This window comes from Sardina pilchardus, chromosome 2, assembly GCF_963854185.1.
Source record: "Sardina pilchardus chromosome 2, fSarPil1.1, whole genome shotgun sequence".
Classification (NCBI taxonomy): Eukaryota; Metazoa; Chordata; class Actinopteri; order Clupeiformes; family Clupeidae; genus Sardina; species Sardina pilchardus.
Window position 1 is genome coordinate 43,075,064 of NC_084995.1, and position 12,500 is coordinate 43,087,563.

Consider the following 12,500-nt stretch of genomic DNA (forward strand, 5'->3'; position numbering starts at 1 on the left):
CCAGGAGGAGGCCTCCCAGGCCAGAGCTGCCGCCGAGCGGGAGAGGCTGCTAGGCGAGGCCCAGGCTCTGCAGGCCGAGGCGGAGGCGTCCAGGCGAGAGGCCGAGGAGGCCGGCCGAGAGGCGTCCAGGACCAGGCGGCGGGCGCTGCGGCTCAGGCAGGAACTGGGCGTGGCCCGGGCCGAGCGGGACTTCCTGCGCAAGAGCGCCACCCGGCGCCGAGCCAAGGGCCCCGCGGCCCCCGTCAGCAGGAGCAGAGTCAGGAGCGTGCGGAGCCGAACGGCCCCCCCGGCCCCCCCGGCCCCCCCGGCCCCCCCGGCCCCCCCGGCCCAGCACAGAGCCACGAGGAGAACCAGCCCAGCCAGAGACGGCTGGGAAGACCTGAGCGCAGACAGGTAAACACACACACACACACACACACATACACACACACACACACACACACACACACACCCACACCCTTGGTCTCTTTCATTATCTCCCTCTGTCTATCCCTCTCTTCATGTCTCTGTCTCTCACATTCGGCCTCATTATTTTTCCTGGTGAGGGGGACAGTGTGCATATGCAAAGTGTAAGCAAAAGGCTGATTGAATTCCAGCCTCCTGTCTAGTTGGTATTCAGGAGCGCAAATAATATATAAAAAAAAAAAAGAGGAGCGAAGGCAAGACGAAGACGGAGGGGAAAAAAACTGTCAGATCCTTTGAAATATCCTGGGACGCCACGCTCGCAGCTTATTGACTGAAATTTGCATGCAGAATTAGCCACCTCTCCGTGGCGGAGTTGAACCGGTGCCAGAGAGGCGGGCGGGCGAGCGGGCGGCGGGAGTGAGCCGGCGCTCCGAGATCTTCCGGCGGAGCCATTTTCAGCCAGTCATGAGCGCTGGAATTGACAGTTTGGCAGGTTGATTTAATTTAGTGCTCCTCTGCATATTCACCTCCTGACAGAAAAGGATTCCCAGGCAAGCCTCACCAGTCAGTTCAGTTATCTTGTGACACGTCGATCCACAGATGAGCCGCCATCTCTCTCTCTCTCTCTCTCTCTCTCTCTCTCTCTCTCTCTCCATCTCTCTCTCTCTCCATCTCTCTCCATCTCTCTCCATCTCTCTCTCTCCATCTCTCTCCATCTCTCTCTCTCTCCATCTCTCTTTCTCTCCCTCTCTCTCTCTCTCTTTCTCTCTCTCTCTCTCTCTCTCCATCTCTCCCTCTCTCTCTCTCTCTTTCCCTTCCTTTCGTCTCCCGCTCCCCCCTCCCCCCCTCTTCAAACACACATACCCACTCCCCTTTAATTCAGTTAGATCAATTTTGAATGACCCTCCTCGGCTCACTACCAGATGTCTACAAGCTGTTTAACATCCTCTAAATTAACAACCATCCACAGTAATTATTTCATGTATGTTTTATAGTGAGGCAGGGCGGCAGGGCTTTGCCGACTGATGGTTGGGCTGATTTGATTACTGACGCTTAGCAGTGCTGATATTTACTCTCCCCCTCTGCTGTGCTATTATGCCCCCCCCCCCCCCCCCCTCACCCCACCCCCCCACAACCCTCCTCGCCCCGCCCCGCCCCGCGCCGCTCGCTCCATCTCGCCGCCGTCTCTCTCTCTCCGCAGCCCGTTCCCCGCCGGCGCCGTAATGGGCCCCGTGTAGCCGGCTCAGAGCAGCGCTGCCGCTGCAAATCAATGATGCGCGCCTAAATGGGCTCCTCAATATGTTCACTCGGCACAAGTGCCATCCGCGCTGGAGCAGAGGGGACCTGGGTGCACACACTCGTACACACACACACACACACACACACACTCACATGCATGCATAAACACACACACACACACATGCGTAAACACACACACACACACACAGAGACACATAAACAGGCAGTGCTGATATTGGACCATGTTTTTGCCTTGTGCTTTGTGGTAGCAGTCAGTAATATGTGAGCCTACGATGGAGCAAATGCCTCTTTTCTGCTGGTTTATTCCACTGAACTCTGTAGCTACTGAGCAGTACAGTAATTTCCCACATATAAGCTGCATTGTGTATAAGTCGCAGAACAGTGTTTTATGCAAGTTAGAATAAACAAAACCATTTAAACTGCCCCCCTGTATTAACCTTATAGCTGAAGAAATGTAGCAAAATCAATGTATAAGCGGCGGCTGATAGTCGAAATGACGGTAGTGTATGTGCATCTACTGTCTCTTATGACACACACGCCAGATTCCGGGAGCGCTGTGATGCACCAAAGGCCTTGCCCTAACAGAGTCAGTGCCTAGAGACTAGCAGGCAACATCAACAACAGAATTCATTTCTGACCAGGCCAGCAACAAAAGCATTTTTTAGCAGACTTGACACTAGGAATTTAATTGGTCTAAAATGTTAACTTAATTCACACACAACATTATTTCAAAAGCTAGTTTCTTCCCAGTTGTCTGCAAAATGTGTATGTGTAGCACTGTGCCTAAATTCAGGCGTGAGCAACGTTGTTTAAGATTTGACAATACATAATTACATACAGTGGTTTACACTGATAACTTCAGGCAAAGAAATCTGTCTTGCTTTACAGTAAGGCCCTAACTTGTCTTTGCTTTAAAGCTGTGGTCAGAGTGAGTGGCTCCCATTTGAACACAGAGCAAGTTCTCATCTGCTCCTGTGTGTGTGGAGGTGAAGCCGTCCACCCCAGTGTCGTGCGTGCGTGCGTGCGTGCGTGCGTGCGTGCGTGCGTGCGTGCGTGTGTGTGTGAGTGTGTGTGAGCCGTCCACCCCAGTGTCCTGCTCTTAAAAACTCACTGTGTAAATGTCAGCATCTCCTCAAACAGCCCTCCTGTTCAGCTGATGACTGGACCTGTGTGTGTGTGTGTGTGTGTGTGTGTGTGTGTGCTCCTCAGTGCCAGTGAAGAGGAGTACTCGGACAGCCTGGACAGCGCGCCGGCCGTCACCACCGTGCGGAAGATGACCACTCACAGGGTCGGTTGGCTCTCCCAGCATCCTGTTTATTCTCTGCCCAACTCACACACCTTGGCACAAGATATTCGCACATCACAATGAAAATCAAACACACAGTCCCTTTTCCATGTCATGTGCAGTACTGTATGTCTTCATTTGTGAAAAGCCTTAGCATTGGTATGATGATGTAGCCTCTAAGGATGTCATGAGAGCTAAAATTCTTAAAACACAATGGTGGCTGTTTTTTCAAAGGTACAAAAGTGCCATAGGTACCAGGAATACCATTCTTTTTTTGTCAGCTAAGACAAGGAAGTTTCTGAGAAATAAGACATTGTAATATAACCTTACCTGATAAGCTCATATTTGTATACTGTATGTCCCATCTAGCTAACTACGTAGTTTCAGTTAGCATATCCGCTTCAGCCTGCTTGAATAGCTTAATTTTCCAGCAAGCCTGAGAATTGCTGTTAAACTGTTAATTTGTTGGCTACACTGTTATCTAATCAATCTGATCAATTTCCTTGTCTACTGAGCCAATATTTTAGGCTAACTAAGAGATCAGCTTTAATGGGACACCAGCACTTCACCCTGTATAGATTTCATCATGTGCATTTCCTGTGACTTACACCATTATGTTGACTTTGAGCTTCTCTGTTGCTATAGAAGACAGTGGGTTACTACCAGTTCTGCCCGTCATTATAGGCTCAGGTGAAATGACAGAAATGAAAATACAGGAAACTTGTTCATACTAAAATCACATTCATCCAGAAACTAGGCATAACATGTTTTACTAAAATATAGATATATACAAATATTTTTTAAATATTTATAAGAATCATGTAATTGTATTGGTCTTGACTAGGCTACTTAACTTATTTTCTGGTATGGTGACCTCCCTAGTAGCCACTGTCTCCTTCAAGTGACCGGTAGAACTAAGTGAGTTAGTTTTCAGAGAAAGTTAGTGTTAAGATACTGTATGTGCCAACTGCAGTGCACATAGGATTTGTGTTGTGGTGCCTGTTAGACAGGTCCTGGTCGCCGGACTCCTTCTCTCCAGAACAGCTCTGCCGATGGAGGCAGGTGTGGCTGCAGTTTAGCGTGTAGCTCAGCCAGAGTGCAGAGAGATCAGCGTAGCGTTCGCTCCCGGGGTCCCGCAGTCCCAGCGCTCCTGCTCAGCCCCCCCGGCGGCAGGGGAACGCATCCAGAGACGAGGAGAGAGGGGTTGGGTGGGTAGGGAGACGGACGAGCATCTCGCTCGGAGGAGAGGAGAGGAGCGGAGCGGAGAGGAGAGGAGCGGAGAGGAGAGGAGCGGAGAGGAGCGGAGAGGAGAGGAGAGGCTGGGCGTCAGGAAGGGGGAATCGGGGGAGCTGTCAGCGGCCCTCAGATCCTCACAGCTCTGCCCCCAGCGAGCTCATCATCCCCGCCACCTCTCATCACCATGACAGCGGAGCGCCACGCCGCTCGTGTCACACTAAAGAGCTTCCGGATGAATCCGTGATCAAACCCGAAGAACGTGCGCAGGATAGAGAGAGAGTGAGAGAGTGATCAAAACCTTTTAACGGGTGCTCAATACAAAAGGGAGCGAGGGGAGGGGGGGGGCAGGGGGGGGGGATCCAGGGACCTCTTTGATGTGACTACAAACGCTTTTGCCTGGGTGTCGCCCTGTCAGGAAGCATCACGTTGTGTTACGTTAAACTTCTTCCCCTCCTTCTCCCCTGATCCGTCTTGAGCGTGTCATGTCGTTTCCGTTCCCGCCCCTCCCAGGTGTACAGGTGCGGCAGCGGCAGCGTTGGCAGCGTTGGCAGCGTTGGCAGCAGGGCGTCCCTGGCAGAGCGGAGCGTGGCGGAGGAGTTGAGCGTGGCAGAGCCCTCGTCTCCACGCTGCTGTGGTAAATCCCCCCACGCCTCTCATGTTCACTCAGCCCTCACACACCTCTCACACACCTCTCCTGTCGCACACACACACACACACACCTCATACACACCTCACACACACACACCTCACACACACTCCTCTCCTGCCGCACTGATTAGTGATGCCACCCACACCCACACCCACACCCACACACACACACACACACACACACACACACACACACCTCACCTGGCACACCAGCACATCACCTCCTGCCCCTCTACTCCACACACTCTCCTGCCAGTGGGGGACTTATTAGAGAGCACTGTGTGCATTACTGTGTTATTATAGAGAGGTATGTGATTGGTTTAAAGGGGTCATCATTACTGTGTTATTATTCCGTTCTGAAGTCTGACGTCACGGGCCCAACAGATTTTTTTAGTGAAAAACGTTTACTAGCACAGCCAGCCGGCTTTTGCAACTTGTAAACTTTGTTTCATCATCACCTCCGTTTTAGCGATTGTAAAACAAAATCGCTAAACTTTAACAGAGTAGCTGTGCAGCCAGATCATACATGCAAGGGTAATGTCCAGGCTTCCACAAAAAAATATGATTTGATTAGGTTGAGGTAACAAGTCAGTAGTAAGACTACGGTTTTCTTAAAGGCTACTCAGAATAGTGGGGAAAAAAATGTTTATTTCACTGCCTATGGAGAATAACAAGTGAATCGGAAAGCCGTTGGACCCGGAAAGAGATTTATTATTCCATTATTACATCATCACTTAAAAAACGAATAGAGAAGTATGTGAGTGGTTTAAAGGGGTCATCAGTTTGTCATACTGTAGCATTTGTGTCACTATGGCTACCTGTGGAAATGGAAGTGCACACTTCTACTGCATGATAGTTCCCCCTTATTCCGCTGAAATATCTAAACTACAGTAGCCTATAAGAAAAGGCATGGCCATTTTCTGGGTGTTTATTCAGTAAATAAGCCCAACTTGGAGAGTAAAGTGCACTTTTGTAGTATTGTGAAAGGTCATGGACATTTCAAGAAGAGTCTTTGAAACTGTATGGAAGCAAATGGGTGGGAAGCCTGTATTATATACTGTATATACTCCTATACTTTCATTTTCTCCACAGTAGCGCATAACCTTGAGTTTCCCCATTACTCAACTGAAACACAAACTCATGTCTGTTGTCTCTTCGCTCAGCAGGGCACGAGGGCCGTGTGAGGAAGAGGAGGCGGCGGCCGAAGAGCGTTGTCGTGGAGACGCGTCCGCGGGTGCTGGGTCTGCGGCAGCAGGTGTGTACGCTGCAGCAGGAGCGGAGAGAGGCGGAGCTTCAGGCCCGCCAGCACAGCCACGCCCTCCAGCAGCTCCGCACCCAGCTGCACACCACCAACCAGAGACTGGCCAGCAGCAAGCAGCTAACACAGGTGCTCCACTATAGCACACTACACCACACTACAGCACACTACCGCACACCACACTACACTACACTATAGCACACTACACTACAGCACACCACACCACCAACCAGAGACTGGCCAGCAGCAAGCAGCTAACACAGGTGCTCCACTATAGCACACTACACTACACTACCGCACACCACACTATAGCACACCACACTACACCACACTACACTACAGCACACCACACTACACTACACTACAGCACACTACACTATAGCACACTACAGCACACCAGCAGCAAGCAGCTAGCACAGGTCCACACACACACACCACACTACACTACACCACACTATAGCACACAACACCGCACCCAGCTGCACACCACCGTCCAGAGACTGACCAGCAGCAAGCAGCTAACACAGGTCCTCCACCTCACCTCACTGCACTACACTATAGCACACCACACCACCGCCCAGAGACTGACCAGCAGCAAGCAGCTAGCACAGGTGCCGCACCGCACCACACCACACTATAGCACATCACCGCACCGCACTACAGTACACTATAGCACACCACACCACCTCCCAGAGACTGGCCAGCAGCAAGCAGCAAACACCGCACCATACCGCACCACACCGCACCACACCACACCACACTATAGCACACTACTGCACCGCACCGCACTACAGTACAACGCACTGCCCTCTCATAGACACATGTGGGGGTGGAGGAGGTGGAAGAGAGGGGAGTGGGCTCTCCAACTCTCTTCTCTCCTCCGCCCTTTCCCCTCTCCTCCTCTCCTCCTCTCCTCCTCTCCTCGTCTCTTTCCCCTCTCCTCCTCTCCTCCTCTCCTCCTCTCCCCCTCTCCTCCTCTCCTCGTCTCTCTCCCCTCTCCTCCGTTCCTGGGGTGTTTCCAGAGCAAGCGCTCCTGTGCCCTTATCATGCTTAATAAGTGTGTGGATGACAGGCCCAGCCCTGGCGAGCAGTGGGGTCATCGTCACAGGGCACGACGGCCCACCCGCTCTCTCCTTCTGTCTGTCTCTCTCTAGCTCTCTTGTCTCACACACACACACACACACACACACACACACACACGCCTCTCATTTTCTCCTCGTCCATTGTGTGTGAGTGGTTGCGGGAGCTCCAATTAGGGCCCATCCTCACACACATGCGGGCGTGTAGAGACGCGGAGGCCACACTCTTCCTGGAGCTGCTGCGCTGCTAGTCTGTGAGGGCACACGCGCACACACACACACACACACACACACACACGCGCACACACACACACACACACACACACACACACACACACACACACACACACACACACACACACACACACTCATTCATGTTTTACAGTGTGTACTCATGCAGTCCCCAGCCATCCATCAGCAGGACAGCTCATAAACACACACAAACACGCACACACACACACACATGCACACACACACACACACACACACACACAGACACAGTGCACACATTTATAGAAATATTTTATAAGTCGCATACAAGCACACTGTGTGGACAAAACCATTAAAAAAAATCGAAACAGAGTCGCAGCATTGACATCAACACAGATTCACACTCAGGAAACACACACACACACACACACACACAGAGAGAGAGAGAGCCGTGGACTGTGGTGTGGGTCCTGCACTCCCTGCTGAGCTGGCTGTGTAGTTAGTTGGGCCGGCTGCAGACAGCGCTGGGCGGAGAGGAGTGGAGCGGGCAGCTCCTGAAGTGCCCAGGCCACCGGAGGCCTGATTAGGAGGCAGCCGCGTGCCAGAGGTCAGGATGGCCGCTCCTCCAGAGGCCTGCGCCGGACCCCAGCTCTCACACACACACACACACACACACACACACACACACACACACACACACACACACACTCCCTCTCTGCTGCCCTCTCAGCGGCTCTCACTTCAACTCACACACACACACACACACACACACACACACACACCCTCTCTGCTGCCCTCTCAGCGGCTCTCACTCCAACTCACACACGCACACACACACGCTCACACACTCACACTTACGTATATATATTTACATACATGTACTGCAGAATGATTCACATATACAAACATTAACAGTTGTAACTGACAGAAAGACAATTATGTTTGCTAGCATAGACCCAATCATTTCTGGAAGTGTACTCATTCAGGTACACAATCATCACGCACGCACACACACACACACACACACACACAAACACACACACACACACACACACACACACACACACAGACACACACACACACACACACACACACACACACACACACACACACACACACAACACATCCTTCCTACAGTCTATTTTTTTGGTTTCCACCTATATATCTACCTCTCTACCTCTTTCATTCTACCCATCTATATACAAACAGTCCTGCTGCATTAATGACGTGTGTGTGTGTGTGTGTGTGTATGGGCAGCTCTCAGTGAGTTTGTTTGCTGGCCTCGGCCTGCTGCAGTATTAATGGCGGGCAGCGCAGGTCTGTCGGAGCAGGAGGCTTGATTTCCAGGAGGCCAGAAGGTCCCGTGCCCTCCTCGCTGCCCCCTCCAGCCCTCACGCTGCCCCCTCCAGCCCCGCGCCACGCCACGCCAGCCTGCCCGCCTAATTGGCCCTAAGATGGCACCTCCGGAGGCTGGCGTCAGCCGAGTAATGACAACGGCGGCAAGACGAGATGGGGGCACATGACGCGAGTGTGTCGGGCGAGTAGACAGGCAGGCCAACCAAGGAGGCGCTCCGCCCCCAACCCCCCCCCCACCCCCCCACCACGAGAGGAAGAGCCCCCCACGAGAGCGTGTATCTGCGCCAGGTTACAGCATGTCCTTAAAAAGTGCCGGCTCGAACATGCCCGAGTTGTGTTTGCGAAGTGCTCTGCTCTGCGCCGAGGCACGGGAGAGCATTTAGATTGCAAACCGCCTCAACTTTTTTTTTTTTTTCCCTCCCTGACCCTGCAAACACTTGCAGCAACTCCACCGTGCCCTCCAGCCAGGAGAGCAGCAACATGCATGCAGCTCAACATGGGGCTCTCGCTCTACGCCCGCCGAGGCTCCGCACAACACAGCGAGGTGAAGCCTGACTTTGGGAGACACTGATAGGCTGCCTCCGCTCAGCACGCGGCCCCAAGGCACCGCACAGCCACACCGCGCCGGGCCCTTAACTCAACCGGAGGGCCCTGCTGCCTCGGCTCTCTCTCTCTCTCTCTCTCTCTGCTGATAGGGAAGCATGTTCTCTGGCTACACACGTGGGATGTTCTTGGCAAAAGTTCACTTGAATATCCACAGAAAATCACTGGAGGAGATGCGTGTGTGTGTGTGTGTGTGTGTGTGTGTGTGTGTGTGTGTGTGTGTGTGTGTGTGTGTGTGTGTGTGTGTGTGTGTGTGTGTGTGTGTGTGTGTGTGTGTGAGGTGTGTGTGTGTGTGTGTGTGTGTGTGTGTGTGTGTGTGTGTGTGTGTGTGTGTGTGTGTGTGTGTGTGTGTGTGTGTGTGTGTTGGTCCTCTTGTCCTTCAGGTGCTGTTAGTGTGTCCCTGTCCACCCCCCCACCCTTGGCCTTTGCCTCACCCCTTCCTTGTGCTTAACATCCACGGGGCGTGTTTGTGTAAACCCGCAGTCTTCTCTAAAAGCGTTCTGCCAGCGAGCTTTAAGCGTCATTAGGGGGTATTAGCAGTGCTAATGTGACGTGTTAGCGGCAGCGCTAGCGTGAGCTGAGGCTGTGATGTTTTTTACATGAGACTCGTTCCAGCGTCGCTGCTGCCAGTCTCAGAGGCTGGGGGAGAGGAGAGGAGAGGAGAGGTGAGCTGCTGCCACTGATCACGCCCGCCAACACTGACACCGCTGACAACCTGCAGCTGGTGACTGTCTCGGTGTGTGTGTGTGTGTGTGTGTGTGTAGGCTTTTCTGCCGTGTTCTGCCTAAGTGGAACATGTGCAGTACAGAAGTACGACACTTTCATCAGTCAATCATGCCCTCTCTCCCTGTGGATGTGGCTGACACACACACACACACACACACACACACACACACATTGTCATACTCACAGGCCCTCCCATGACATGCCCCACATTGATTTCAACAAATCGTGTGTGCACTCACTCTCCCACACACATACTCATGTTGATGCACACTCACTGCTCTGTGTGTGTGTGTGTGTGTGGGGGGGGGCACTGCTTTATTAAAATGTCAGTTTGCTCTGGGGCCGTAATTGCAGGTAGTCTTTCGCACTGACCCTCAAATGGCCGCCTGCCTTGTTCTACGGCCGCCCATTTAAACCCAGCAAGAGTGGCCCTTTTGTGCTCCTTTAATTTAACTAGGGCACTCAGAGCCGCAGAATAGAGCAGGCTGGCGCAGGAAATTGCCCATAATTGGAGGACTTTGTGCCACACTGGCGTAATTTTTCCTCTTTCTTCTGGTTAACATTTTTACGCAGGGATCAGCGGGGACAAATGAGGCTTAGGCAGGAAGCTGGGCTGGCGTTGCCCTGGTGACAGGTGAGAGGTGCTCCGAGGTAGCTCCTCCGCCCCGGAGACGAGACGAGACGAGACGAGAGAGAGAGAGAGGCGCGGGGCCGTGCATATTAATGGGCGAGAGAGGAAGGGGAAGGTGTGGGAGGAGGAGGAGAGGCATGATTTGAGCGGGATTACCAGGGTGCTACCCCCTCTTTGGGCACCTGAGGGGGCTTAGCGCGGCGCTCCCGACAGGCAGCCCTGTAATCTGCAGGTGTGAATCTGCCGCACCGCCGTGTTCCCCTTTCAGGAGGGCTCGGGATTACCACCGGATTAGAGGGTCCAACACGGCAGGCTGACAGCAGAGAGGGGCTGGATCAAACGCCTGGCAGCACACATCCACCCCCGCCACTCCCCAACACCGGTAATCCCAGTGGCAGAGCCCCCCCCCCCCCCCACCATCACCCCCAGCACCCCCACCTATGAGCAGCCGTGTGGCAGGCATCAGGCTCCTCTGACAGGCCACGGGCGGAACTCTGAGTCGAGCAGACATAAGCCAGGGGTGAGGCGGGTGCTGCCCAAGTGAACGGTGCCGGTGTGGATCACGTTAAAGTGAACGGTGCCGGTGTGGATCACGTTAAAGTGAACGTTGCCGCTGTGGATCACGTTAAAGTGAACAGTGCCGGTGTGGATCACGTTAAAGTGAACGTTGCCGGTGTGATCACGTTAAAGTGAACGGTGCCGCTGTGGATCACGTTAAAGTGAACGGTGCCGGTGTGGATCACGTTAAAGTGAACGGTGACGCTGTGGATCACATTGAAGTGAACCCTGCCGGTGTGGACATTATTGACGGCAGCGTTACTGGTGATTGTTATTAAAGTGGACGTTGCTGGAGCGTAACTGACCTGTCGGGTGTGTGGGAAGGGTGGGAAGCACAGCTGAGGTGAGCGACTGGGTCGTTGGACTGAAGGTTAATGGAGTTGAGCGTTCCTGGGATGAGCCTGTGTGTGTGTGTGTGTGTGTGTGTGTGTGTGTGTGTGTGTGTGTGGGAGGGTATGAGTTGTGCGCTCCTGCTCGCTCCTCAGGCTGTGGGTTTTTGTTTATAATTACCGAGCTGCATTTGTGCCGGCTGCTATTTCCAGCGCTGCTCAGTGGCACTGGGAGAGCTCCTATCTTTAGAGGGCCCCTAATGGCGCTCACTGGAGCACGCCGCCGTGTCGTCTGTCAGCGCCGCGCAGCGCCAAATGGCCCCCTGAAATCAACCCCGCAGTTTACCGGAACCGCCATCAATGCCACTCTTAATATCGGCCCGCCGCCCCACAGCACCAGAAACCTAAAACAAAAAGGATTCTATTCAAAGGTGTCAGCAGCAGGCCAGCCATCAATAACTCCTGCGTGTGTATGTGGCGCATCTCAGGGCCTCCGAGACCTTGTGGTTTTCCCTAACAAACCCTGTGTGTGTGTGTGTGTGTGTGTGTGTGTGTGTGTGTGTGTGTGTGTGTGTGTGTGTGTGTGTGTGTGTGTGTGTGTGTGTGTGTGTGTGTGTGTGTGTGTGTGTGTGTGTGTGTGTGTGTGTGTGTGTGTGTGTGTGTGTGTGTGTGTGTGTGTGGGCACGCGGTGTCACGTTCCCCCCTCGTTTGTCCTCCAGAATAAGCACGCTGTTTGATATGTTATGAGATCAGTGTTGTGGCGACGGGGCGGGCAGCAGTACTGTATTGAGTTTATTAGCGGCGGAATACGGATGCAGCAGGATCGGGAGCGTTATTGTGCACACAGTGCTCCGTGCGGTCGGAAAGCCTTTTATCCAAATCAGATCAAAGCCCATTGTGTCATTCAGTGGAGCCA

At 53.1% G+C, this 12,500-nt stretch overlaps 1 protein-coding gene across 1 annotated transcript in view; it reads left to right on the plus strand.

Moving 5' to 3' along the window:
- Positions 1-12,500, plus strand: part of cntln (centlein, centrosomal protein) — an 88,098-nt gene that overhangs the window by 48,642 nt on the left and 26,956 nt on the right. The window contains exons 16-19 of the mRNA XM_062515634.1: positions 1-393; positions 2,875-2,953; positions 4,697-4,820; positions 6,001-6,221. The exon at positions 1-393 is cut by the window's left edge and continues 155 nt beyond it. Coding sequence (XP_062371618.1) covers positions 1-393; positions 2,875-2,953; positions 4,697-4,820; positions 6,001-6,221 — 817 coding nt within the window. The remainder of the gene's footprint in view (positions 394-2,874; positions 2,954-4,696; positions 4,821-6,000; positions 6,222-12,500) is intronic.